The sequence below is a fragment of the Amphibalanus amphitrite genome, unplaced genomic scaffold, assembly GCF_019059575.1.
Source record: "Amphibalanus amphitrite isolate SeventyFive unplaced genomic scaffold, NRLGWU_Aamphi_draft 001061F_arrow, whole genome shotgun sequence".
Lineage (NCBI taxonomy): Eukaryota > Metazoa > Arthropoda > Thecostraca > Balanomorpha > Balanidae > Amphibalanus > Amphibalanus amphitrite.
In genome coordinates, this window is record NW_024882555.1 from 69153 (window position 1) to 95245 (window position 26093).

The 26093-nt window shown below is 52.7% G+C and overlaps 1 protein-coding gene across 2 annotated transcripts in view; it reads right to left on the reverse strand.

Moving 5' to 3' along the window:
- Window positions 1-252: 252 nt before the first annotated feature.
- The window catches only part of LOC122369681 (centrosomal protein of 95 kDa-like), a 68103-nt gene continuing 42262 nt past the window's right edge, over window positions 253-26093 (reverse strand). For both annotated transcript variants that reach the window (XM_043344603.1, XM_043344602.1), the window contains 9 exons: window positions 22407-22448; window positions 21750-21935; window positions 12723-12858; window positions 12058-12165; window positions 11377-11528; window positions 10551-10666; window positions 10170-10281; window positions 1868-2190; window positions 253-1408 (listed from right to left, as the gene is read on the reverse strand). In XM_043344603.1, the coding sequence (XP_043200538.1) occupies window positions 1342-1408; window positions 1868-2190; window positions 10170-10281; window positions 10551-10666; window positions 11377-11528; window positions 12058-12165; window positions 12723-12858; window positions 21750-21935; window positions 22407-22448 (1242 nt within the window). In that variant the 3' untranslated portion in view covers window positions 253-1341. The remainder of the gene's footprint in view (window positions 1409-1867; window positions 2191-10169; window positions 10282-10550; window positions 10667-11376; window positions 11529-12057; window positions 12166-12722; window positions 12859-21749; window positions 21936-22406; window positions 22449-26093) is intronic.

Below are 26093 nucleotides of genomic sequence, written 5' to 3' on the forward strand. Positions count from 1 at the left end.
TTTAGCCCGTTTAGCGACTAACAAAACGCACAACTGTGGTTGGTATCGACAGCTTTCGGCGCACCAATATCATGACGCACGTGGGTAAATGTCGAGAACTTGCAGTCATCCAGCACATTTGACACTCGTACGAACTACAAAAGCGAGCGTGAAACTGCTAAGCTATCTACTATGTGCGAGGCGTTGCATGCAAGAAAGGAAGTATGATCTGCGCATGTCTTTCACGATGGCTCAACAATGAAAAAAGTTCGATAGTCTGGAGGTCTGAATATTGTATTTTTATAGCAGAAAAATAGCACATGACAATTTGAGTCCCCTTCCTATCACAACTCTTCACGTTAGCAAATCTCATAATTCGGATTATCCCTTCCCTCTGTCATTGCTTTCTGTGTTTTATCCACCTAATCAATGAGCTAAGATCCAGGAGTGAATCTAATTTCGTAAAAGCACTTATGTTAAGTGAGACATGTTCTCAGTTACTAAAATTCCTCAGGCACTTGATGAAATGATGTGAAAACAAAACACTGATCAATAACGAAAAAAGCACACAAAAAAAATCAAAAGGTACCCTGAGACTTCACAGCCATATTTCCACTTCGTAGTTACTCGCTCGTTTTTCCCCATATTCACTACACCCCGTAAATCACAGGACATTTGAGCGCACTAGCCACTACCAAAAGGACAGAAATTCCCCGTGCAAAAAAAAAAAAAACTGGGGCAACCACATCCGCAGTGGAGACAGGAAAAGCCGGGAGTAGCGCCGGCTGCAGTCCGCTGAATCACAGAACACCACTGGACAGGAGGGACCGGCTCAGCCTCACAGATGCACGGAGAGGCGCACGGATCGCGCGCCTGAGAGACGGGACGCTAGGGAACGCACCAGGGAGTAAACCACCGGTCTCCCAGTACAGCGAGACGGACTGTGCGTCCGGCTGTCTGGGACACGATACTCCAGTGGTTGAGATCACAGACTAGACGCAGGACAGGGGAGACCAAGACGGGAGAGAGGACATTGTGACGGATAGTGGGACGCAGGAATCTTATCACAAACTACCTACATATTTAGAATAACAACAATTCGCTCAGGCCTGCAGAGGGCCGACTCAAGCGACTAAGGACAGCATAGTAAAATACGACAACTAAAAAGCGAAAGTATGTCATAGAGGCAGAACTGGGACTATTAAACAATTTAGGAGAGCACTATTCACTAATCGAAGAAATTATGAAGCATCTAATATTAGATGTCTAAATACAACGCAAGATGATAGACGAGAAATGATAGACGAGAGACGAGAGACGATAGACGAGGGACGAGAGACGTTGTCAGAGTAGGGCCAACCTCTAGGTGACGCAGAATTTCCAGTTGGCCTCGTATAGGTCGCTGCGAATTTTGTCCGCGTCCAGCTCCCTGAAAAAAAAAAAAAACGGGGACACCATACGTCAGTGTGGTGGCGACGTGACAATGTCAGTATGGCGACGTCACAGGTCAGTGTGGTGACGTCACAATGCCAGCAAGTGATGTCACATGGCGATATGGTGACGTGGCAATGTCAACGAGGTGACATCACATGCTATAATAGTGAGGTGACGTCACAATGTCCGCAAGGTGACGTCATGTCAGCGAGTTGATGTCACATGACGGCATATTATGGTCTAACACAGAACATAAGGTGCAGGATTACACAACATGTCTAAAAAGGCAAAACTATATAGTTCTGTTTACTAGGCAAAATCTTGGATGGGTAAGTGTAGCGGACTTTTTGTTGTGTCATTATCTACCTTCCGCCAGCCTCCCACCATGGAACCGAGTCACTAATCCCTTCATTCCCTCCCTCCTCCATAACTCTCTCTCTCCCTCCCCTCTCACCTGTACTGCGGCTGCCAGCTCGTCACCACCTTGTCGTTCAGACTCCTCACGTCCGCCTCCATATAGTCGCGGAACTCGCGTTTGATCCGGTCGGCTAGTTTCGTCTGCTCCTTCTCTGCCAGGGCTAAGTCGTTCTTCTCCCGAGACAGCATCTGGGCGAGGTCTCGGAAATTGGCCTCGTAGAACTGGTGCATGCGGTTTAGCTCGGCCGTGTAGCCGTCCTGACCGTAGAACTCTCGGATGGCGCGCTTTTCGAAGGCGCGAACGGAGCGCAGCCGGTGCCGCTGGATCTCCAGCATCTCCTCAAACACGGCCTTCATCAGCTGCGGAGGGAGTGAGCGTCAGTTAGGATCCAGGCAGGATGTCAGGGCCTTCTGCAGCTGGATGACTGGGAGGGAGAGGAAGATGAGGGTGGAAAACGACGAGTCAGCAGAGACCATCTTTACCGTAAAGGCCGGATAATTCAAGGCTGCTGGCGGCCCTGTTGGCGCAGTCGGTTAAGGCGTCGACCCGCGGTGCGGACGGTGCCGGGTTTCGGGTTCGATTCCCGGTTCCGCCCGTTCCGCGGGCGTCGTCCCCGGCTGCGTCACCAGGTGTGGGGTAGGCTCCCACTTCAGCCGTAGCCTGGGGGGGGGGGGGGGGTGCGGGAACAAGGGCCAGGAGGAGGAGGAGCCCTCCTGTAATTGGGCCACAAATGCCCGTCGGAGGGAGGCCTGAATAAAAAAAAAAAACGTTGTGCCGCCTCAATAATCGTTTACTTGGTAAGTCTCAGCTCCTCCAAAAGAACCGAAACTAACGAAAGTAAGCGAAACTAAACGAAAAGAGTGAATGAGCGACCACTGAGTAAGTGAGTGAATGAGTGATACAATAAACGAGGGGAACGACGAGCGTCCGCAAGATATGAGTGTGTAAGCTCATCCAGACTCGTTCGTCCGTTTGCTCGCGATTGGGTGGGGAGGTTCACTTGTAACGCTGGTGCGTTTCATTTTCCCTCCCCAAATCAACCCGTTCCCAAATTCATCCTTCATAACAGCAGCGCGCCGGCGACCGGACACCGCTGACCCGCCGACCATCTGGCCGACACCGGACGGCAGGACAAACACGGATCTGAGACTGCGCCGCCAAACGCCATTATCCTGCGGCCCTTACAGAGCCGTCTCACCGCCGCTGACCGTGGAAGGGTCCAGCAATGGGTCCCAACCCCGGTCAGGGGGGGGGGGACGGACGAACAAGGGCACGCAGCCTCCTACGCGCGGCGAACGGACACCGTCAGCCTGGGAAACAGGACACGACAGCGCCGCTGCGGCAGCGGGAGGCCGGGGCGCCCGGGACCAAATTGACCACCGGTATCACACTTCAAAGGCAATTTCTTCAAAACACGGCTCGAAATAGCACATTTCCAGGATGTGCCGAGACTGGCGCCGACAATCAGCATCGTGAAACTGGGACAGAGTAACAACATCCAAATTCCAGCATGGCACGGCACATCCGCATTCCCGGGCCCATCTTCCCACGCTGGCAAACCTGGCCGGAGGCTACGAGGGGCAGAAGATTCAAATTCACCTATCGGCGCCAGAATATTTGAAGGGAGGAGGAGCACCCAGAGAGGATAGCAGTCACCATGGAAACGGCACGCCGGAGGCTGCACAGCGGAAAAACGCATACGTTTCGGCCCAACATAACGTTAAATTTAATAGGAATCTCACCCTTTCGGCAACCAGGCTCAGCAGAAAATACAGAAGACTAGTTAGACGGACAGAAGACCTGGAAAATTGGCCCTTACTGGAAATTCAGAGAGCAGCAGAACTCGGAAGAAAGAGGCGGAGCGAAGACAGCAACTCTAGAGACAGCCCGAGGCAGATGGAGCTCCAGCAAAACTTTTAGGATTTTGAGGATAGAGAGTCAGTTGGAGAGTCGGAGGCGTTGGGGACGCTGACAGGCGGCAGTTCAGTTGGAGTTGGAGAGCTGGGAAGTGGAGATCAGAGGTGGGCGAGACAGTCAGTTTGTAGCGGCAGGATGGAGAAGGACAGGCGATGGAGGGAGTGAGTTCGAGCGGAGAGGAGAGTTTGAGAGGAGGAGTCGGCGGTGATAGTTCTGGAGGAGGAGGATGGAGGACTGCCTGCCACTGGAGGACTCTGCGCCGCTCCGCCGTTCTGCCGCCCGCCACCACCGCTCCGCAGGCTGCCGCCAACTCTGCCACCCGTCCGTCGTCGCTGTGCCGCCCGCCCGCCGATAAATCTGCTACCAGCCGGCCGTCAGCCCTGTCGTCCACAGCCAACAGCTAAGCGGTAGGTCGGCACTGGAGGTCATGAAGCTGCTTTCCTATCACAATCCTTCCCCGATGTGCCCCGCCTGCTGCCCCGGCTTTTCTCTCGCCCGGGGATGTAATTTTATTTAGGCCCGTTTGGGGGGGGGGGGAAGTCTGTACGTATGCGTGAGCGTGGGAACTTGTTGTATGATTGGGTGGCATTGTGCCTTGATCCGGATATCAAAAATGGAAGTGGCTGGGACATGTTATGTACGTATGTGTGAGCGTGTAATTGTTGAATGAGTTAACGGCATTGCGCCTTGCTGTAGAGTATCAAAAAGGGGTGGTTGGGATATGTTTCATCTTTTCAATTAACAGACTTAAATTGGCAATCTTGTCTAAAGCGGGGTAGGACTGGTCTTGAATGTGTGCGTGCTGAGTGTAAATGTGAGCGCCCGGGCGCATCAGAGTGACGGACCATTGGGACGAATTTTGGCCTTCATTACGCGAAAGGCTGTAGAACTTTCTTCAAAATGCGTGTGATGCTCAGCTACGTTCGTCTCGGTTACTCCAGCCGGTTGTCTATTGTCTAATATTCAGTTGCAGACTCAAAGGACGGCACTTTATGCAGTAGCTATTTAGTTTAAAGTTGACATAGGTAATCTGGCACTCTGTTTTGGGGGATCGGCTCAGTTCACTATGGTTTATGGCTAGTTTAAGTCTAGTTTTGCTTATCTTTGAAAACTCTGTCGTTTCACTGCTAGTTTCTCTTCCTTCGTTTTGGCTGAATATATCTTGAAAAAGTACTCACATCTGTTGGGGCTATTTGGGAGGGAAACATGAATGGATTAACTTGACGAGATGAAAGTGCTGAAGGAGAGAACGAGAGAATTCGGACTTCGGAGAGAATGGGAGGGCCGAGCAGAACATCGTTTCTGACACCGCTCACACGTCGGCATGTTTTTTTTTTTCGGATCACAGGCACCGGTGGGAGGTCACACTACATCATACTGGGTTGTTGTTGTCCTCGTGGTTGTTATTTGATAGAGCTCTGATTCGAAACCGTCAAAGTAAACAGGCATTTGCGTCAGTAGTACTGTCAGGTTTTTTCGTAATTATGTGGCCGGATTTATTATTTAATTATTCAGCACGATTTAGTATTTATCACGATATTTTATTATTTAGCACGATGAGATTCAATTAATTTTGATGCAGTGCAAATCGACGTACGTTGCAGTATATACTCGATCGATTCAATGTCCGGTAAACATTGTTTATTTCTCACTATCTGCGAATTAGCGTAACGATAAGTTTTGAGCGTTTTAGCCCCAGAAACCCATGCGTAACTTCATTCAGTATGAAGCATAACTCAGTGCTGAACGACGAGTGTCTTCTAGGTTTCAGGGTTGGTAAATATGCGAAACAAAGCCCATAAGTCATTAACGACCAACAAATTTTCATTTCCGAAATTGTCATTTCCGGCGGGTTGAGTGCCCGAGCTCGAGCAAAAGCCAGTCAAATTTGACGTAAATTAATGTAAGCCCGAGATGAGCTTAGTGACTTGACGAATCTGTTGTGATTTGAATTATACTTTAATGGCCGGCATTTTTCCGCTCCACTTTCATTTCATTGAAATGTGACCTACATGTGAAATTAACATGCTCTACCTAGCAGTTAACGTTACCTGGTTTGTATTTCCGGCAATATACCCCATAATCGTCATTTGATTTCACGATTCTGATCGAGTGTGGCCAGAACGATTTTGCTAAGCTTAATTTTAAATTTGCACGAACGCCGCTCATTATCTCCGACAATTAACGACGATATCAATACCGTTTATAACCAATTTAAATGTCCCTGCCCGCGCCGTCTGGACCCATCAGCCGGCTGCGGCGGCCGACCCGGCTAATCCCCAGGAATGTGTGTGAAGGAGGGGGTGTCCCGCTCGTGGGGAGGGGTTACCTGGCGGCTGATCAGACGGTGACCCGCCGGCGGTGGGGGGCCGGCGCCGGTCGGAAGAAGCGGCCATCTTTGGGCACCCGGTCGGTCCCGGCCGCCGGTCCTGCGGCGGCTAGAGCAATTAACGCGTGCCACTGGCCGTCCAGCGCGGGTTCACAGGGAAACGGGGATGGGGCGCTAGGTCCGACGGCGGCACACGATCACTCGACGCGGTGGTAGAGCACCGACTGAAGACGGAGCATGGATGCGACGCGTGTAAGAATGTGATCTATCGACATTCCACCTTTCCTATCAGTCTTCTCCGAGTGATCGTTAATGCAGTCTCTGAGTGTCGGCCAGTCGCTCTGTCGGCTTGTCGGCCTGTCAGTTTGTCGGTTTGTCGTTCACGGTCTGATGGTCTGTTGGTACGTCGGTCTGTCAGTCAGTCTGTCTGTCTGTCTGTCTGTCTGTCTGTCTGTATGTCTTTCTCTCTTCTCTCTCTTCTCTCTCCCTCCCTTCTCCCTCTCTCCCTCTCACTTTCTTTCTCTCTCTCTCTCTCTCTCTCTCTCTCTCTCTCTCTCTCTCTCTCTCTCTCTCTCTCTCTCTCTCTCTCTCTCTCTCTCTCTCTCTCTCTCCCCCTCCCCCTCTCTCTCCCATTCATGGCCCCCAACACGCGTTTCATGTCGTCAGTCGGTAATCCGAGATTGTGTCGCCGGGTTTGCTGCGTATGTGACGTCACGGAGGAGGTGCTGTCTCGGGACGCGTGGGGAGGACGGGCCCCCAACCCGCGGGCGCGGCGACGCCCGGGCCGGACGGGCTCGGCCGCGCTAATGATCAGGGGATCGGCGGGTGACCCTCGCTGCTCGCACCGCGCCGGGGTGCAGGATGACAATGGCTCAGCCGAACCCCCAGTCAGAGGTGACCTGTGGTCCACTGAGAGCGGCTATCATTACCCGGACCGTCGAGTCATTAACAATTATACCCGGATTGACATAAACATTACGGATGGTTGAAATAGGGTCAGGCATCGCTTACAACTTCCAATTGTTTAAGTAGGACAATGTTTTTCTTTTACAAATGGTTTGAGTTAATGCTTTGTCAGAGTTACCTGGTTTGTCGAAATTAGAACACGGTCTTTTGTCGCACTAGAAAATGCTTATCGGTAAAACTGGAGGAAAGGAATTAAAATAAATCGTATCTAATTAAGAGGTACTATATTAGGGAATAATTCGGGGCTGCGAGGCCAGTCTATGCGTGTCGTACCCCCGTGTACGTTATGTTCATCGACACGGCTGTTTACACTTACGGGTGATGGGGAAACAGGGACGGGTATTTGTCTGGGTTGAAAGATTAAATGTGTAGTTATGATTGATCTGATGGCATTTGGGCCGAAGTTCATTTTAAACGTACAAATAGGATTATTGGTTAAAGCATCAGTGGTAAGGGGCTTAACGTTGGCGATTTAGAGGTGCTTAATTTTAGCGATTGGTTTGTTCCGGAACGGTAGATTAAAACAGCTAGGTTATAGAGGGAATACTGCTTTCTGAATAGGTTTGGTCGGAGAAAGATCTGGTGATTGGATCTAGTGATCTGGTGATCTGGAAACTGGTCTGATGCGGTAAATAAGTGGCAAGGGAAATAAGTAGGTATGGAGGTCGGTTCAGGGGAACCAGGTCATTGCAGGGTTACTGGAAGCATGTTGCAGTGGATGTAGGCACTATGGAAGTAGGCGCTGAGGAGATATTGGTTGGTGGTTTGCAGTTCAAAGGACGGTTCGACGCCGGGAGTGCGCGTATTCATGTTTGGAGGTATCGTTTTTTTAAGGGCTCGTATTTAAGGTTTCATTATCGGTCCGTTCAGTGGTGGTGATTCCGGGCGACGCGTGCAGCATGCTTTGTTCTTGTATGGTTGCTCTCGTTCGATGCCCCAGGCCGGTGGCACGTCGTAAGTCGGGCAAAATAAATAGCCGTGTCTTGGTCTCGGCTAAGATTCATATGATATATAAGTCCTGATAACTCAGGCGGGAAACCGGTGGGGTGCGACGGAGCATTCACGATGAGTGTACAGGCCGTCGCACCACCTGGCTTTGGGGAGGTGCCAGAACGGTGCCTTTCAGATCTTATATCTCCCCAATGACCAGTTCCGAGGGACACAGAAAGTGTTGCTCGATTACGGGAGGTTCTCATGCATGAATGTTCGATTCAGGGTGTGAGTTTTCCCCGGTATTGCGTGAGGGCACAGCGTCTCACGAACGTGGATTGTCGCGGAGAGAGCCACCGTACGGGATTGTTCACCCGTTCGTCAACATTTCGGCCGCCGGAGTGGTTCTAAAGCGAGGGTCGATCGGCATGGATCGGTATACCCCTCAGGCAGGAAGCATCCCACCCGCCTCTAACTCCCCACTCCGGTGATAAAAAGTTAGGATGTATCCGGCGTGTCCTGCGGAACGGAGTCCACCGCAGGAAACCGCTCACCAGCAGGTCACGAGAACGGAATTGGGTAGGACCTGGTCACGCTGCTAATTATTGCGCAGGTATAGCGCGGGAAGACATTCAGGGAGGTACAGGAAGGATATTGCGCCTGGAGGGCGCGGGAAACCGGCTTGAGTTCCGGGGCCGACCAGGTAACATTACATACCACGCGTGCGAACCATGTGAGTGCTGCGAACCGACACTGGCCACGTCGTGAACAGCCACGTAGCCATGGGCGCGCGTTGGTCATTTCGAGTAGGGTCTGCGACGGCAGTTTAGGGAGGGGACGGCCGGGATATCGGGGTCCAGGGAAGGGCGGTAACCCGAAGGCCGTGTAGACTGTAGAGGCTCGGGTGGCGTCCCGAGGGGGGGGGGGGAGACTAGCGTATCAGAAAGATGCAATATTATTGTCTCAAGATCCTGGAAGAGGGAGGGCTCCAGAAAGGTGCACTAAGTACTCCCTCCGGCCAGATGCGGGGTAGTGGCAGATAGGTCCGGCTGCTCCAAGACCCCTGGGCGGGAAGGGACCCGGGGGGTGTGGGAAGATGGAATACCCCACGGGCGTGGTTTGGCGCGGTAAGGGCACCACGGGGCGAAGTAGCTGAGTCGTCGTTAAATTTCGGCCACCCGGAGTGATTCGGAAGGAGGGTTGGACCCTCTACAAAGCAGGGAAATCCGGCCTGCATTAAAATCTCACTCCGGCAAAAAGGATAGGTTATGTCCCTCATAGAACCCACAGTGTAGTGTTACCTGCGGAACCTAACTGACAGTTTTATGACCCGGGGGATAGGTAGGGCACGGCCGCGCCACCGGCGACGTGCGGGTTAGGCCCATCACATGCCGGCACTAAGACGGCGGCGGCACTCGCTTACATTGTGCCGCCACGCACCCTTAGTCCGTCTCGCGTCGGTCATGTGACTGTGGCGTTTGATGTTAGGGTTTTAGGCCTCCGCAGGCGTGTGCACTGGTCAGTGACGGAGACGGGGATGACCAGCCAAGACGGATGATGCCGTGTGCGTCAAACATATGCCACCACTGAACGAGACATTTATTAGATTCATTGGTTTGGCAGTGGAAGCTATGGGATTTTAAGGACTTTTTTTGGGGGGAAGGATTTTAAACGCTCGGCGAGATGTAATTGTGTTGCAGTGACCTGAATGGTTTCGGGACCTGTTTTTTTTTTTTTGTCATCTTTGGCGATGTCATGGGTTTAACACTTAGTGTGCTTACATTTAACGAGCTTCTGTACACCACTGGGGGAAGTTAGGAAAATAGGGAGGGATCAGACTGGAAATCTGACATTTTATCTGTATGCAAGGGATGTGAATGGGTGAAGGATGATTGTATGGAAGCATGAATGGGTTATATCCAGTGGGAGATATCCGCCTCCGTGCAGTTGCCGTAATGTCAAGCGTGTTCTGATGTTACACCGTAAAAAATATGTTTAATAGGGGGGGGGGGGTCCCAACCGGGTTGAGAGAGAGCCTCGGGCAGCCAACCTGAGTAAATTATCCTCTTTGAATGCCCATAACCCAATGACCCATCACCGTACAGTTGTAGCAGCCTATATGCCCCAGTGACTGACCAGCCTCGCAAAACAACAAACAAATAATTATCTTGCAGCTGGGCCCCGCTACACACTCACCAGCTCCTCCCGGCTCCTGTTGAGCGCAGAGCGCGACTCGAACTGCTGTTTGAACGAGTCGACGAACCGCTGAGCGCGCAGACACGATATCTTGGCGTCCCGCGGCGCGTTCCTGATGGAGGAGAGGACGGCAGTTAGAGACGGCCAGAGAGCGGTGCGCGGAGGAATATAAAAAACTGACAGATATTTCGAGAAGAGGCTCTGGTCAGATGAGAGCCAAATTATACGGGAAGGGACGACTTACGTAGAGGTAAGACGAACAAAGAGGATCAGGGTATGAGCATGTCAGCGATATACGAATCAACACTGCTAACCAGCAATATGGTCCATCATCTTGTGTGTGATTCAGAGACCACTCGTCGCCTGTGATCGACGACCCACCTGCGTTTGATGGCCTGTAGCCGGGCGGTGCGGAGTCTCCGGAAGCGCTGGTCGTGCTCCCGCTGCTGCCGGATGATGTCCGTCAGCAGCGCCTGACGCTGCAGCACGTCCTGACGCTGTGGAAGGAGGGAGAAGAACAGTCAACACTCAACATACGCTACAGCATATCCTGACGCTGCCGGATGAGAATAATTACAGTCAACATACGCTGCAGCATGTCCTGACGCTGTCAAAGGACATAACGTCAGCAGGAACCACAGGAGGTAGATTTAGCGTCAGCAGGAGCCACAGACAGGGGGATTGCAGGGTGGCGTCTGCCCAGACGTCCACGTAAGCGGCTGCCGGGGGAGGAGGAACTTAAGTTCATTTCACTGCATATGCCGCCGATTACGAGGGAGATAGAAGTATTAAGCACGAGTGCTGCTGTGTCAATATGACTATGACGATGACGATGTTGTTGGTAGTCGATGCAGACACTAGTGAATAATATGATAATGATGGCATTTATTGTGGTTGTAAGGCGCCTGGTTTGGAAAGGGCATTGGCGTCCAATGTGCTACTGGCAAGCGTCAATGTCCTAATTACGTCTGGACGGCGTTTAAACTCAGTTTTAGTTGCCTTGTCCCCGCTCACCTTCAGTTTGAAGTACCTTGTCCCAAATTTACCATCAGTGTGTAGTGTCTGGTCTTACATTTAGTTTCAATAAGCATTGTCTGATCTCTAGTTACCTTCGTTCGGTGTGTATTGTCTGGTCTTTCTTTACCTTCAAGTGTGTAGTGTCTGGCCCTCACTCACCTTCAGTTTGTAGTGTCTGGTCCTCACTCACCTTGAGTTTGTAGTGTCGGGTCTCTGTGGGCTCGACCAGGTGCATGATGTACCTCATCTGCTGGCGGTACTGGGTCAGCAGCTTCCGCTTGGTCTCCTCCGAGACCCGCACGTACGGAAACTCACGGCGCAGAAATTCAAACACGTCCGTCTCTGCCGGCCAGAGAGAGGAAACAGAGTGTGACAGGCATGGATCAGAGTGTAAAGGGCGACACAAGTAAAAAACATACGAAACGGTGAAGATGGAGAGAGGGGAGATGAACGAACATAATGAACACGAATGACAGGAAGAGCAATATCTGGCAGGTACGGATTGGACGTCTAGTTTCCTTTTAGCTCTGTATTTTGTTACGCAGCGTAGAATGATCCCACACTAGCTGCTCGTATTGGTGCAGAAAGTCGGACACTCAGCTGTTCCGCAACCACATTCGACGGCCTTCATCCCAGCTCACTTATCCTAGACAATCAGCCTGACGTCCAGTCAGCCCTTTCCCTCCTTACGCTGTCCTTCCACTTGGAGGTAGGTCCCATCAGTCTGCGACTCCAGCCAGTTGCCCCCTCCCCTTTCCTAGCCCCTTTCCCTCTCCCTCCTTACCCTCTCCCTCCACCTTGAGGTAGGTCTCGTCGGCCTGCGACTCCAGCTAGTTGCTGGAGTCTCCAGCCCCTTTCCTCCCCTCCTTACCCTCTCCCTCCACCTTGAGGTAGGTCTCGTCGGCCTGCGACTCCAGCCATCTCAGCACGCCGTCACTGCATATGGAGCGGCGGGACGACTGCTTGCTCAGGAACGACACTGAAACACAGACAGGACACCCGGTAAGCTTAGGAGACTATCATCACGACATCACGGGATCAAGCGACGGCACTAAGGCATCATAAGGGACGGCCCAACCAGACGCAGCATCACCGCGCCACGGGTTGCTGAGGCCACTGTTAAGGCTATGGGCCACAACACTGGTAACACTCTGGTATACAGATACAGGTTCAATATCAAAAGTTGGAAAGTGTCCCCGGCGTGGCCAGCAATCTAGGAAGGAGCAGCAGTCACCACAGTAAACATTAATATATTTATATCATCGACATGCCCTCTCTCCCTCTCCCCACTCACTCAGCCTGGAGTTGGGTGTGGGCGCACTGCGCACCTTCCTCCCATGCTCTCTCCTCTCCCTCCCTCTCTCCCCACTCACTCAGCCTGGAGTTTGGTGTGGGCGCACTGCGCACCTTCCTCCCATGCTCTCTCCCCTCCCTCCCTCCCTCTCTCCCACTTACTGAGTCTGGAGTTGGGTGTGGGCGCGCTGCGCACCTTCCTCCCATGCTCTCCCTCCCCTCCCTCCCTCTCTCCCCACTCACTGAGCCTGGAGTTGGGTGTCGGGGCGCTGCGCACCTTCCTCCGCACCTCCCGCTGTACGGTTTCCTTGCAGAGTTTGTCGCCGGCCTGCTCCCGCGTGGTGCGGGTCACCGCACGCTCGCCGCCCGACTCGTGGATCTAACGGCAGAGAGAAAGGCGATCAGGCGTGCGGGAGAGGGTCAAGGATGGCCAGACACACAGAAGACAGAGGTAAGGAGAGACACAAAGGAAAAATAAAAAAGGAGTGCAATGAAAGATTACTGAAAGAAACGTAGAAAACCAACATAACGCTCGGCACGTATGGCAGAAGGAACAAGGGTCTGACAGGCGCAAAGAAACACGAGAAAGAGTAATGCTCGTGGACACACAGAGCCGAGAATGCAATATCACCCATATTCAAGGTGTCCACGTCAAAAGTGTACTGTAGCGGGCTACATCTTTTCTATTAGTTTACTATTAGCTGTAAACTTTAAATCCTGGCACGACCGACTACTGCCCGATCCGGACACGCTGGCCGCGTTCCGTAGAGACCCTTTCCTTTGTTTTCCCGTGTCCCACGTCCCTATCGACACCGGCCGCCCATAATTTAGAAAGGACAGCAGCACAGAGCGAGGTAACGCGGAAGAAAGAGACGCGGTGACCTAGCGGGTCACCGTTCGTTACGGACGTCGTCACTTGAGGGCAGCACCAACCGGAAGGGAATATGATAAAGCCATGCAAGAATGCAGTTATGCAAAAAAAAAATCGACTCAATACTGGACGTTGCACAAAGCTGCAGTTCAGATCAACTTGATCACCAAGCAATCCGAAAGTCGCAACAGTTTTATCGCCTGACCCCACCATATAGCATTCCAGCAACGACCAGTGCAACAAGGACGTTTTTGGAATATAGACTGTCTTAATATATCCAGAGGAAGTCATTGCGCTAGCAGCTCGTGAGCTCGAAAAGCAAGTCCTTGTGGCGGAGGAGCATCTGAACAAGAGGTACAGTGGATCTAGTAAGGATCTCCAGACGCAACTAGATGGCGTTGAGCCTCAGTCGAGTCCATGTGAGATTCAAGGAGAGGTCACTACCGAGCTGAGCCCGTTGGGGAGGTGGGCGGAGGGGGGGGGGGGGGGCGGTTGGCGAGGTCACGGTGCGGGTGACCTGTCAAACAGCCCCGGCGCGGTGGGGCACTGCCGCAGGCAAATGGCGCACTCCAGCGTTGTTCCATATCGCGGTGGTGGACCGGGCGGCCGGTTAGCTTGGCAGTTGGCTGCTTGGACGGAAAGGATAATGAGGCATGGGCTTGCTGTGGCCGGCTCTGTCAAGTCAACTATGGTGAACCCAAAGTAATGCAAATGTGATGTTGGTAATGCAGCTGGCAATGGAATGCAAGCGAATGCTCCGGGCGCCCAGTAGCTATAAGGATTAAGATTATTTATGTCTCCTGAAATGTTCATTGAATATAATTCAAGCAATAGAAAGATCGTATCGTTCGCCAGTTTTTTGACCGGCTGGTGTTTCATGCGTAGAACGCCCTTTGGCAAATAGGTAATTATCACGCAGGTGATTTTTTTTTTTTTGGCTGGTAAGACAAAAGGTCAAATCAAGTCGCTAAGAGAAGATGAGGAAAAGTGAACGACGCCACATTTTTGTGCATGAAGTCTGGAGCTAAAAAGCTAAAAGTTATTATACGTGTAAGCTAAAAACAATAAGATCAGTTAATAAAAATACTTGACCCGAAATTAGCCTCTGTTTTGTCTGACCACGATTGCGTGTAAGACACCGGTCCAACCGGGTTCAACCCGGCCCAACCTGGTTCGGCTCCCCCTTTTTTTAATATAAATTTGGCCCGGGCCTTTTGAAAGAAAGGAATTACAAGGACAAAGTCCCCGCTAAGCTGAGCTTGTTGCGTTGACCCTGCTCTCTACCCTCCGATCAAGCAATTCCTGGTCTATGGCAGAATTTAGAGTCCAAATTTTAACGTGCGCACATAGCCGCGCACGGCCGGTCCCCTCACTGACTTCGCCTGGCAGCGGCCTGCCACCAACCACAGCCATACCCGTCAAGAGCCGCTCAAAAACGTCAAGCACACGCCGCGTTTCGAACCCGGACTTTTTCAACCGGGACGTGCGCTCTCACCATATGGCACATGGAGTCCAACGCTCTACCGACCGAGCTACCGGGACGGACATTAACCTTGGGGTTTCGCCTCGTGACATTGACAGACGTCAGACACCTTGGCCGAACTTTAGCCGAAACACTGAGTAAGCTGCGCAGGGCGATAGGTGCTCGTAGCGTTGAGGTTGGGTAACCTGTGAGCTGAATGCGATGTCGTGAGTTCGAGCCCCACTCCCGGGTCCGTTTTTATCTAGACACGAACCAAAACCTTTCCTTCTATTGCAACACAGATAAGCACGATGACATGTTTCCCCAATATCTTTCCCCGTTATCCTCTCCAAAAGTCAAAATTATCGCTTATCAATGTTCAGCTAAGTTTCATTTTTAAAGAAAAATATTTTTGGTCATTTGTCTGGAGCCGTTTCAACATTTTTCTTTTATGCTTCTTTTCGACCCGATAAAACCCACCAAAACTGAACGTGCCAAATGAAAAATATCTAACTCAAATAACAGTTTGGAAAAGCCTCATCATGCATCATGAAAAGCATCATGCAACTATCGACTGAACAGTTGCATGCTATGAATACGTCCCAGATTTCAATTATCATTGTTCAACATTTTGGCTGGAACTGACGGTGCCTCTGGCTTGCCCGTTTGTTTGAGATAATGATTCCCTTCAGTCGCATTCTTGCCGGTTCCACATGAACAGGATACCACCATACCGGAGTGAACGCACCCGCAACCATCATCCCCTCCCCTCAGCCTCGGCGCAGTGGCGGGCGGCGCGGCCCTGCCCGGCGCTACGCACGCCCCATATACCGCGTCACTCCCCCTCCCTCCTTCCCCCACAATGACCGGTGACCTCACTTCCCTCGGGATTTGGACTCGCCCTACCCCGACCGTAGCGCCACGTGGTGGCTCTGGAGATCTTAAATAGACCCACTGTACAGCACCTAGAGTACGAGTGAGTGAGCAAGTGTAACGGAAACTAGAGACAACATTACCAAGGGATAATTCGTTGCGGGCTGCCTACTATAAACAAGCATTTCGATTTCAAGCCGCTTTATCAGGAACAAGCGCAGATCAACAATAACGGGCATCGTTCGCCGATGAAGACTGGAACCGAAGAATTGTGCCATCTTATGCCTATTTAAATGTTTTCACATTCAGTGCAACCGTATTTTGGAGAGGCCGTTGCAAATGCAAAACCGAGCACACCCTCAAACCACCGCAGTAAGAAGACAAAGAAGTGCACCTGAATCGGAGCCAGCACCCGGAACCATGTCAGGAGAGGGCGACGCCACCCCGACCCAACTATAAAAAAGGGACCGCTTTACTTCGGGATCAGTTAGACCGGAGCAGTCAGACCGAGACAGTGAGACCGGGACGGGAGGACCGAGTCAGTGGGACCGCCGCAGTCGCGTCGGGATCACCGCGCCCGAGAAGCCATGCCGCCGGGAGACGGGCCAGTTCAGCCGCATCGCTGCAATCGTTCTGCTCCAGTTCTCTGCTAGTGCCTCGAGTGATGGAGACGCAGGACAGCAGCCGTCGACGAGAAAGGACGCAAGTGCAACTGCCGAGGTTGACGTCACACTCCAGCTGCTAATGTGAGTGTTCAATCTGAATGTTCGAAAGTCTGCTCTTCCTGATCCTATATCCCCCCCCCCTGGTTCACGCCTTGCCCGATCTCTCCAATGGTCGTTGCCAAGCTAATAGCAAATTGCTTTGATTTATACAATATAGGTATTATACAATATAGGTCCAGACAATTCTAGTTGTGGTCTCCACTCTCCGCGATCGCCAGAAATTATTGGTGCAAAGCTGTATTGCGGTTTTGTTCTTAGGGTCTTACTACCGGCTAAGCTGCGTTATAGGTGATCGAGGTTTAGCTAAAAATTCACGAGTGCGTATATGTCATTGTCAGGATCTCCAGCTTACCATTTGCAGACTAGGATTACAATGGGATTCTCAGTGTGTTTACGAGTATGTTCATTCAACAGTGACGTTCAGTTGGGTTTATGAGAGGAGTTCAAGGCGTGGTTTCAGTCTCTTTTACAGTGATGTGAGCTGGTAAGGCTGCGCCACATAGCGGGTTAATAATGAAGCTGTTAGTTTCTGTGCGAACCTGTCAAAGACAAAGTTAACAAATTACCCAGTTAGGCATAAGTCATATATTATTGGTATTCTGTTGAATTAGCTTCTTGACTTGGAACATGAATTAGACTGTATTTAAATTCAACGTGTTTAATTTAGAATACACACTAAAGCTATGAAACGTTCTGTTGTGGGCATAGTGGGAAGGATCGAGCTCTTACAAATTTGGAAACGGGTGATTAGCCACAAGGTCAATAAGATCATCCGTCGAGATGTCATCAACGCTTTTCCACTCTGGTGTTTCGTGGAGTTCACACTACAGTATAGAGTTTTACATTAGATTTACACACACACCGAATACGAAGAGTATATACATATAGAAGAAGCACACGGTATCTGATCGACCTTGGTCCAGCTGTTAATTCCGACGGGTGAAGCGGCGCGGCGGTGGGCCGCCCAGGTTTATGAGCTGGACTGCAAATTCAGGTCAGAATTCAGCTGTTAACCCGCGCCCCGCTGGGCTATTCAGCCATACGCGCCCTGCTGGGGGGGGGGGGGGCAGATTCTGCCCCCCCTGTCTAACTTCCGAACCGATGGTCGTAGAAAGACGGGGAAAACGGCAATCGAAAGCTCTCAACAAGGCGGATCTTAAGAGCCCAAATTTTTTTGCTTAAGTAGGTCAGAGGTCAGGTCAAGGTCAGGTCAAGGGTACAAAATGCAAGTTTCTACAGTATCGGCCTTGCACCGTAGTTGCCGAAGAATGGACTGAGACTGATTGCCCAAAACGTGTTCTTAGACTACCAAGACAATATTCGTTGCATACACTGTCATTCAAAGGTCAAGGTCAAGGTCAGGTCAGGTCAGGTCAGGTCACCAAAAACAAAATATAGAAAAGGGCATGTGCGACACATGTTTAATGGGTCATTTTACTCATAGAATTCAATAGGCACACTCAATAAGTGATATGGACCACCTCTGGATAAATTTCAGATCGAGGTCAGGTCAAGGTCAGGTCAAGTGAGGTCAAATTTTGAAGTTGGTTGTTAAGGTCTAAAAAGGTGTCTATCTGATGCAGATTTTCACGGCGAATCGAATGGTGCTACTTTTGTTCCCGTACGAGGTCTCGAAATTCCAAAAAAAGTCATTTTTCAAAAAGTTTATTTGTCGTTACGTCATAAAATTTTGAATAACTCCTACATTTTTTAACCGATTCTTCTAAAAATTGGTATGTAGGTGCACAAAGACCACTTCTCTGACATATATTCCGGTTTTTTCGATACACTCAAAATTTTGGATTTTATAATTATTTTTCCAAAAAAGTCAGTTTTTTGAAAAAAAAAATTGGGCCAAAATCCAAAATTTTCAAAAAACCGAGATAGCCATTTGATAGACAAAGAGGAATCACGTATAACCTTTTTTGTTACGCCTTAATTCGTTCAAAAATGAAGATGTTAGCGGCGTTTGAAATTTTGCCGTTTTTGAAGCGAAAATGGCGAACATGACGTCACTAAAACGTCAATTTCTCAAAAAATTTCCGACGGATTTCGCTCAAATTTTCAGGGAACGTGTCAAATTGATGTATGATAAGGTACTGAAAGTTTGACGTCGCTGGCGTAACGCGTTTAGAAGTTATTGGCGAAAAACGGGAGGGGGGGCAGATTCTGCCCCCCCCCCCCAGCGGGGCGCGGGTTAAGGAATTCAATTACTCGAGGCATGCAATTTTGGAACTAACGTGGTAATTTGTTCAAAGATGTTGGGTCATCATAATGTCACTAGGTCGTCGTAATGTCGCGGTATTATCGAGCATAGCCATCAAATGACGTTTATCTTGGGCAGTCCGGGCGTACTGTTTGCATCACTAGTCGCGGGACAGAGCTGGCGGCGGACAGGACGGTCCGTCGGTTCTCGGTCGTAATTTATGGGAGATTTATTGACGCAGAATATTTCAGACCAGGTAAACAATATCAGTGAAATTGTTGGGGCGAACCTGAATACTCGTGATTTTGTGGTTGCTGGTGGCAAGTATTTCACCCGACACAGATTGACGAAAATTTGATGGCTCAAGAGGATACATTTGATCTTTCTATCTGTCATATTCGAGTGGCTATAAGGTATATTGCAAGCTGACTATCTTAGATCAATAAGCCGGAGTCTAAATGAGGAGAGGGTTTGTTTGCCCGGCTCTTATGTCGGAATGTTGACTAACATGACTTAGACACAGAACTTCCTGAGAAATTCGTCCAGACCGGTAATGTAAGGTAAGGAGCACATCGTCTTTAGCAGAGCTATTCACGTTACCCACCGTGGCGATACCGCGGTTGTCGTTGGTTTCCCGCAGGATTATTTAGTGGGCAAAGGTAGGCAGGCTCAGAGGCATGAAACGGCGGATCCCAGCGGAAGTCAAGGATTCATCAGGAATGGTGGAGTGCTGGGTCACTGGTAAGTCATCCACAGGTGGTGCAGGAAGCCGTACGTTCCAGGAAGACATCATACTTAACTGCATCTTGATCATCGGCATGAGCCAGGAGTTTCCGGCCACATCCGGTGATGGACAGCCTCTGGGGGACCGGGAGAGTCCCCCCTCGGAGTTCGTGAGTCCTGGTAACGTAAGACCCACGGAACCAGATGAGTTCCAGGCAGATAGTTCCAGGACGTGGATACGTGAACTATGGTCCCAAGACGTGAACGGTAAGTTCCAGGACGTGGACCGGAGGGAGCGCGAGGCCTAGCGCTCTCTCAAAAGGGAAACCAGCCGGATGTAATTCGCGAATTCGCATCATAAGTCTATTGGACGTGTTGTGGATCCGACTAAATTATAAAGGTGAAGAATTACCTGCATGCAATACTGGACAGCCCTGTGGCCTGGCCACCGGTTAGCGGGAGCACACATGGATTCATAAGAGAGACATTTATCTCGCCGGGGAGGTTATTGTTGCCAGACACCTAACACTATCGGAGGGATTTCGAGGGGCACTAAATAAATTTTGGTGAATAAATGAAGAGCGCTTGTGTGTGAGAATGTGAGTGCGTATGATAAAAGAATGAATCTTAGATTAAGGCCGATAGGAGTTAAGTGCAGCTCGGTTAGGACAGTCACGCCAATGATTCTCGAGGGCACTTAAATTCAGCTACGCTAATACGATATAAGTGGGCAAATTTGAAAAGGGTAGAGTAGACCAGTGATGATGAATTGGTGACTGGACTAATGACCATCCAGTAAATCAAGTTAAACGCCAACAAATGGCTTGGCAGTGATCATTACGACCCCAACTGCCTTATCCAGCCCTTTTCTCACTGTGTTGATTACCCACGGGCTGGAGCCCGTCCATCCTGCCCGAGCAGTGAAGTTACCGAGTCGACGTCTATACAATGCGATGGATGATCAAGCCTCAAAATGAAAGCATCTCCCATCAGATGCATTTGTATGCCGGGTGGGCTTCTAGAAATCAACTTTACTTACGCACACACTTCCAGTCTCCAACAGCACAATCCCAGCGCTTCACATTGGCACCGAACTACCCACTGTAACAGACCCCTCAAGAAAGTCCCCCCCCCCCCGGAAAACAACGCCACCCCCACTCCACCGCACCCCTGTTCAGCCCCCCGCGCTACAGTACCCAGACTTTTCTCCATATCTTATCTTAAAAACATCACACTCACGAACAATTGCCCTCGTTTGAGAGCCAAGGCAATGGCAAAACATTTGCTATGCTTTTCAACTGTGCTCGGCACTCTGCTGACCAGCGCGTGCCGTCTAGAGCAACTGCTCTATATGAGCCCCTTTGCGTCGGGCCACCGCCGGCAGACTGGAGTCTGGAGGTGGGTGATCGCCTGGTCAACCATGTGGGAAGGAAGGCGACGGATCTCGTCGCTGATGGCGTCTTTCAGCTCCTGGGTCGACCCTGGATTGCCAGTGTATGCACAGTCCTTGAGAAAGCCCCACAAGAAGAAATCTAGAGGGCTGAGGTCGGGCGAGTGGGGAGCCCATTCCACCGCGCTTTTCAAGCTGATGTGGCGGTCAGGAAAGTGCTCCTCCAGGAATTCCAGCGACCGTTTGGCGGTGTGAGGCGGCGCCCCGTCCTGTTGAAACCATTCTTCATGGCGACGGATCCCGCGTCTCCGCTTCAGCTCTCGCCAGAATGGTTCCAGTGCGTCCGAGACATAGCGTTCTAGCGTTACGGTGTTGTGTTTGTCTCTCCCCTGTCGTCTTCGAAAAAGAAGGGGCCGATAAGGCCCCCTCCACGCCTTATTGCCACCCAAACCGATACTTTCTTGCTGTGCAGAGGCATGGACGTCTGAACTTTTTCTAGGCAATGGGATCCCCAGTGCACGGGGCATTGTGGGATTTCACATGCCACGGTCCGTCTGCCGGCGGTGGCCCGACGCAAAGCGGCTCATATAGAGCAGTTGCTCTAGACGGCACGCGCTGGTCAGCAGGGTGCCGAACACAGTTGAAAAGCATAGCAAATGTTTTGCCATTGCCTTGGCTCTCAAACGAGGGCAATTGTTCGTGAGTGTGATGTTTTTAAGATAAAATACGGGGAAAAGTCTGGGTACACTTTTGACGTGGACACCCGGTACTTCTTTCGTCAGTCCTGTAACTAGGTAGTAAACAATGTAAGATACATGACACAAAAGGGGCCGGCAAGATAACCGCAGGTTGTTTCTTCATTAGACAAACGCTATTCGTTAAAATTGTGTTTTTCTATTGAAAAACAACCGGAGCAGTCCTTCACCGGGCTATGTTTAAAACAAGAGATAATGGGGAAACGGAAAGGACGTATGGCCGTCAACATTCCCCCCCCCCCTCCCTCGCTCGTTCCCTCGTTACCTCAGCGATGGTCTCTATGTTCCTGGTGAGCAGCCTCCTACAGAGAGGCCGCCGTCCGTTCACGCCCGGGTCGCTGACGGAGCTGCGGTCACTGGAGCGACAGCGGCGCGCCGCCACGGCCGCCCCGCACGGAGCGCTGCGGCCGCCGCGAGCCCGGCCCGCCGTGGTGTCAGATGAAGTGCCCGGCTGGCGGAGGGAGGGGGGAGTGGGGTCAGAGATCAGCAGGTGTCAGGGATGAAAGAACAAACGTCTAAGTAAGGGATCAGATGACAGGGGTCATGGTAAGAGGCAAGAGACAAAAACAGAAGTTGAAGCAGCGGTGGACAATTATTGTGCGGATTGGAGCTGCACGAGCCTTCCAAATTCCACGCCGGCTTGGCTTTGGAGCCGCAACAAATGGCGGAGGACAAGGTCGCCGCTAGGGCGGCGGCGAATTTGCTGCGCCTGTGAATATCCCAACTCGGCATAATCGTCCACCGCTGAATTGAAGGGCAGATAGATACTACACCAATCAACAGTCGTATTCAATCAGCACAAAAAGCGATGCAGACAATTATTAGCACTACAAATGAAGTTTTAAGCTTAGACTTACAAAACATATGGTTTAGGCATATAGTTAGGAAGACAGCTGTGACACCCAGCCGTGTCATTACTCACCGATGACTTCTTTCGCTCCTTCTTTTCCGCACCGCTGCTGGTCTGAAAAAATAAGTAAATTTCATTACAGTTGACGACAATTAAGAATAACTGGGACATACAGAGTACTGACACTGCATCACCTCTTGTTGGAGGGTCGTGAATGCTACAGAACAGGAAACCTTAGTAAAATCGATAGAAAAGTAACATTTTGTATGAGTTGAGCGCATTTAATGCATGCATAGTGAGTCCGTAGCCATCTTTGGGTGGCCCAGTCATTGTCCTGTGGATAGGCAGTGCTCCTCTGTCACCGGCTCAGTCGTAATAACCTGATCTAGCGACTTAACAGCCTACTTCTGCGGCCCAGGCGTAATCTGTCTCGTTGAATCACAGCTCTTATTACAGGCAGCCTCAAAATAGCCGCTATTTTGGGGACTCATTTTTTATCACATGTTCCAGCAGTGCACAGCTCGCCTCTTCATGGTCTTTATTTACGTGTTCGGGTCCCGAGCCTGTAACTTCTTCTTCTTCTTCTTCTGCATCCCGCCGCCAGCCCGCTCAGGGGGGCGGCGGCGCAGGCGGGTCGAGCGGCGGCTCGGTCCGCCCGACACCCTCGATGAAGTCGACGACCCTCGCCGCCGGGCCGCCGAGGACGTCGACCAGGCGAGGGTCGACACCCCAGCGGCGGCGGCGGGCCGCCTCATAGGCCGGACAATCGATCAGCAGGTGCGTCACGCTGTCGGGCTCCCCGCACGCGGGGCATTCGTCGTTGGCTGCTAGGCCAATCTTGTAGAGCGTGTCGCGCGTCAGCGGTGATGTGCCGGTCCTCAGCTGGGACAGCGTCACCGACCCCCAGCGCGCCAGGGAGTCGTGGCCAGGCGTGGGGTCCGGGTGCGGGTGGGCAGCGGTCGTCCTCCGTCGCGACAGCTCTCGGACATGGCGCGTGACGGCGGCCCGCGCACTCGATAGGTCAATCGGTGCGCTATCTTGGTCGCCCGCCGCGGCCTCGCCAGCCAGGCGGTCGGCGGTCTCGTTGCCGTCCAGCCCGGCATGGCCTGGCACCCACTGGAGCACCGTCTCGGTGCCGTTCTCGGCGAGGGTGTTCAGCAGCCTCCAGACCTCGGCGGCCAGAGCCATGGTCTGGCTAGCTGGGCCGCGGCCGAGTAGTTGTAGTCCAGACCTTGAGTCGGTGAGGAGGCGGACCGACTTGATTGATGCCAGCTCCCCTTCCCCCAGGCCGGCCACAGCCGCGAGCGCCTCGCGCATGGCGGTCAGCTCTGCTCTCAAGCTGGAGCAGACCGCCCCTGCAGGAGCGCGCACGGTTTCTTCATTGTTGAGGTGGTGAAACTGGATCAGCGCGCCTGCGCCGCCCTGTTCCATCCCGCCGCGAGCCGAGCCGTCCGACCAGATAGTAATATCCGGTTGCGGGAGCTCTGCAATGGCTCGCAGGGCAGCTTCCCTGCGGACTGCAGGCGGGTCCGACCGGCGGGTGGCCACGGGCAGGTCTACCCTGAAGGTGGTGCCGCCGCGGTGGCCCAGCCATGGCGGGTCGCAGCTGTAGAACGCCATGGGCTCCACCGGGAGCTCCTCGATTCCTGCCTCCTCGGCGAGCCACTTGCCGACCCTCCTGAGGCACGGTCGGTGAGGGAGTGCTGCAGTCTCGTCTGGAGGCTTGGGCGGTGGTCTTCCCGCGGCGGTGGCGTCGTTGCATGTTCTTTGCCATGCCTTGTAGGCTCGGTGTTGGAGGCGCGGCTGTACCTCCTTTCGGAAGAGGGACTTGCCCGGGTCGCTCGGGGGCAGACGGATTACACGCTGGTACTCCGTGCCTGCCAGCTGTAGGGCCCGAAGCGAGAGTGTCGGGAGGCCAGCCTCGGCCAGGAGGGCGTCCTTCCGGGTCGCACGTAGGCAGCCGGTGATGAAGCGGGCGCACTTGTTTTGCTCGGCTTCGAGGCGTCCTCTTACCGACGGGGCGGCGTATGTCCCGAAGACGGCGGCGCCGTAGTCGAATAGGGCCCGGATATAGCCGATGTAGGCCGCTCTGATGGTTCGGCGGTGGCTTCCCCAGGTCTTTCCGGCCAGTGCCTGTAGGCATCGCCTCCGTCGAGACATCTTGGCTTTCAGGTCGTCGATGTGGTCCGCGAAGGTGAGTTGGGGGTCAAACTTAATGCCCAGGAAGGTCGGGTTGCGGGAGTAGGGCAGCTCCTCTCCGCGCAGCGTCAGGTGCGGCTTGACCTTCCCTCCGCTCTCTTTTGGGTCGAGAGTGAACAGGGTGGCGGTGCACTTCGTCACGCTGGGCATGACTTTCCAGCGTCGCAGCCACGTGTCCACCGCGTCCAGGCAGGGCTGGAGGAGGGCGTCGCACTCTCTGGCAGTGGGGGCGCATGCCAGCAGTGCCACGTCGTCCGCGAACAGGGACCGCGAGACGTGCTCCGGCATTGCTACGTCGATGTCATTGACGTAGACCAGCCATAGGAGCGGCGCCAGCACGCTGCCCTGGGGGAGGCCCTCCTGGAAGACCCTGAGGTCTGAGCGGGCAGCGCCCCAGCGGACGCGGGCGCGCCTGTCCGACAGGAAGGCCCTCAGCCACTTGATGAAGCAGCCGGGGACTCCCAGCCGAGCCATCTTGCAGAGCAGGGCGGCCCTCCAGACTCGGTCGTAGGCTCTCGCGAAGTCCAGCAGTACCATGACCGCCCGGTGAGGTTTCTTTTCCTCGAACGCGTCGAATATCTGTTGGGATATTCGGCCGAGCTGGTCCATGGTGGAGCGACCTCTGCGGAAACCGGCTTGGTTGGGGTTGAGCTTCCCTCTCGTCTCGAGCCAGTGCTGCAGCCGGGCCTGGATCATCCGCTCTGCGAGCTTGCTTGTGGTGGAGAGCAGGCTGATCGGGCGATAACTGGACAGCTCTGACGGCGGCTTGCCTTTCTTGGGGATGGCTACGATTTCTGCTGTTCTCCAGCTGGCTGGGACGTCCGCTGCTGTCCAGGACTTGTTGATCAGGGCCAGGAGGAGAGTCTTGCCTGTTGGGCTTATCTGCTTCAGCAGCTCGTTGGGTACGCCGTCCGGTCCCGGGCTCTTCCCGTTCTGGAGCTTGTCCAGGGCTGCGTCGAGTTCGGCGGGTGTGAATGGCGCGCACGGTCCACTGCGTTGGGCGTCGCATGCGCATGCACTCACTGCAGCGCGCGCCTCCAGCTTGATGTCGCGATCCTCTTGTTTGTTGTGTGGGATCCGGGATACTGCCGCATATGCCTGGCATAGGGCGTTGGCCTTCTCCCTATCTGTCACTGCTGGTCGAGCTGGGCGGCCAGGTGGGCCAGCGCGGTTGAGGGGCTCTGCTGGTTTCGCCGGTGGTTTGCGTCCGTCCAGGGTGCGGATGAGGCTCCAGAGGTCGGTGTTGGGCCCCAGTTCCGCGATGCGCTTGCGCAGGAAACTTGTCTTTTCCTCGCGCAGGACCGTGTCCGCGTTCTTCCTTGCTTGTTGGTATTCCCGGACGTCTTCGGCGGTATGGTTTGGCGCGGCCACCTTAGCGCGAGCTTCTTTCCTGGTCGCGATTGCTTCGTCGCACGCCTCGCTCCAGAACGGCTCCCTGGTCCTTCCGCCGTTTCCGTGTGGGATGGTGCGGCGCGCGGCGCGGGTGATGGCTGCGGTGAGTCGTTTGTCGAGTTCGCTCGCCGTCAGGTCTCCGTGGTCGTTCCAGCGGCCTGTGATGTC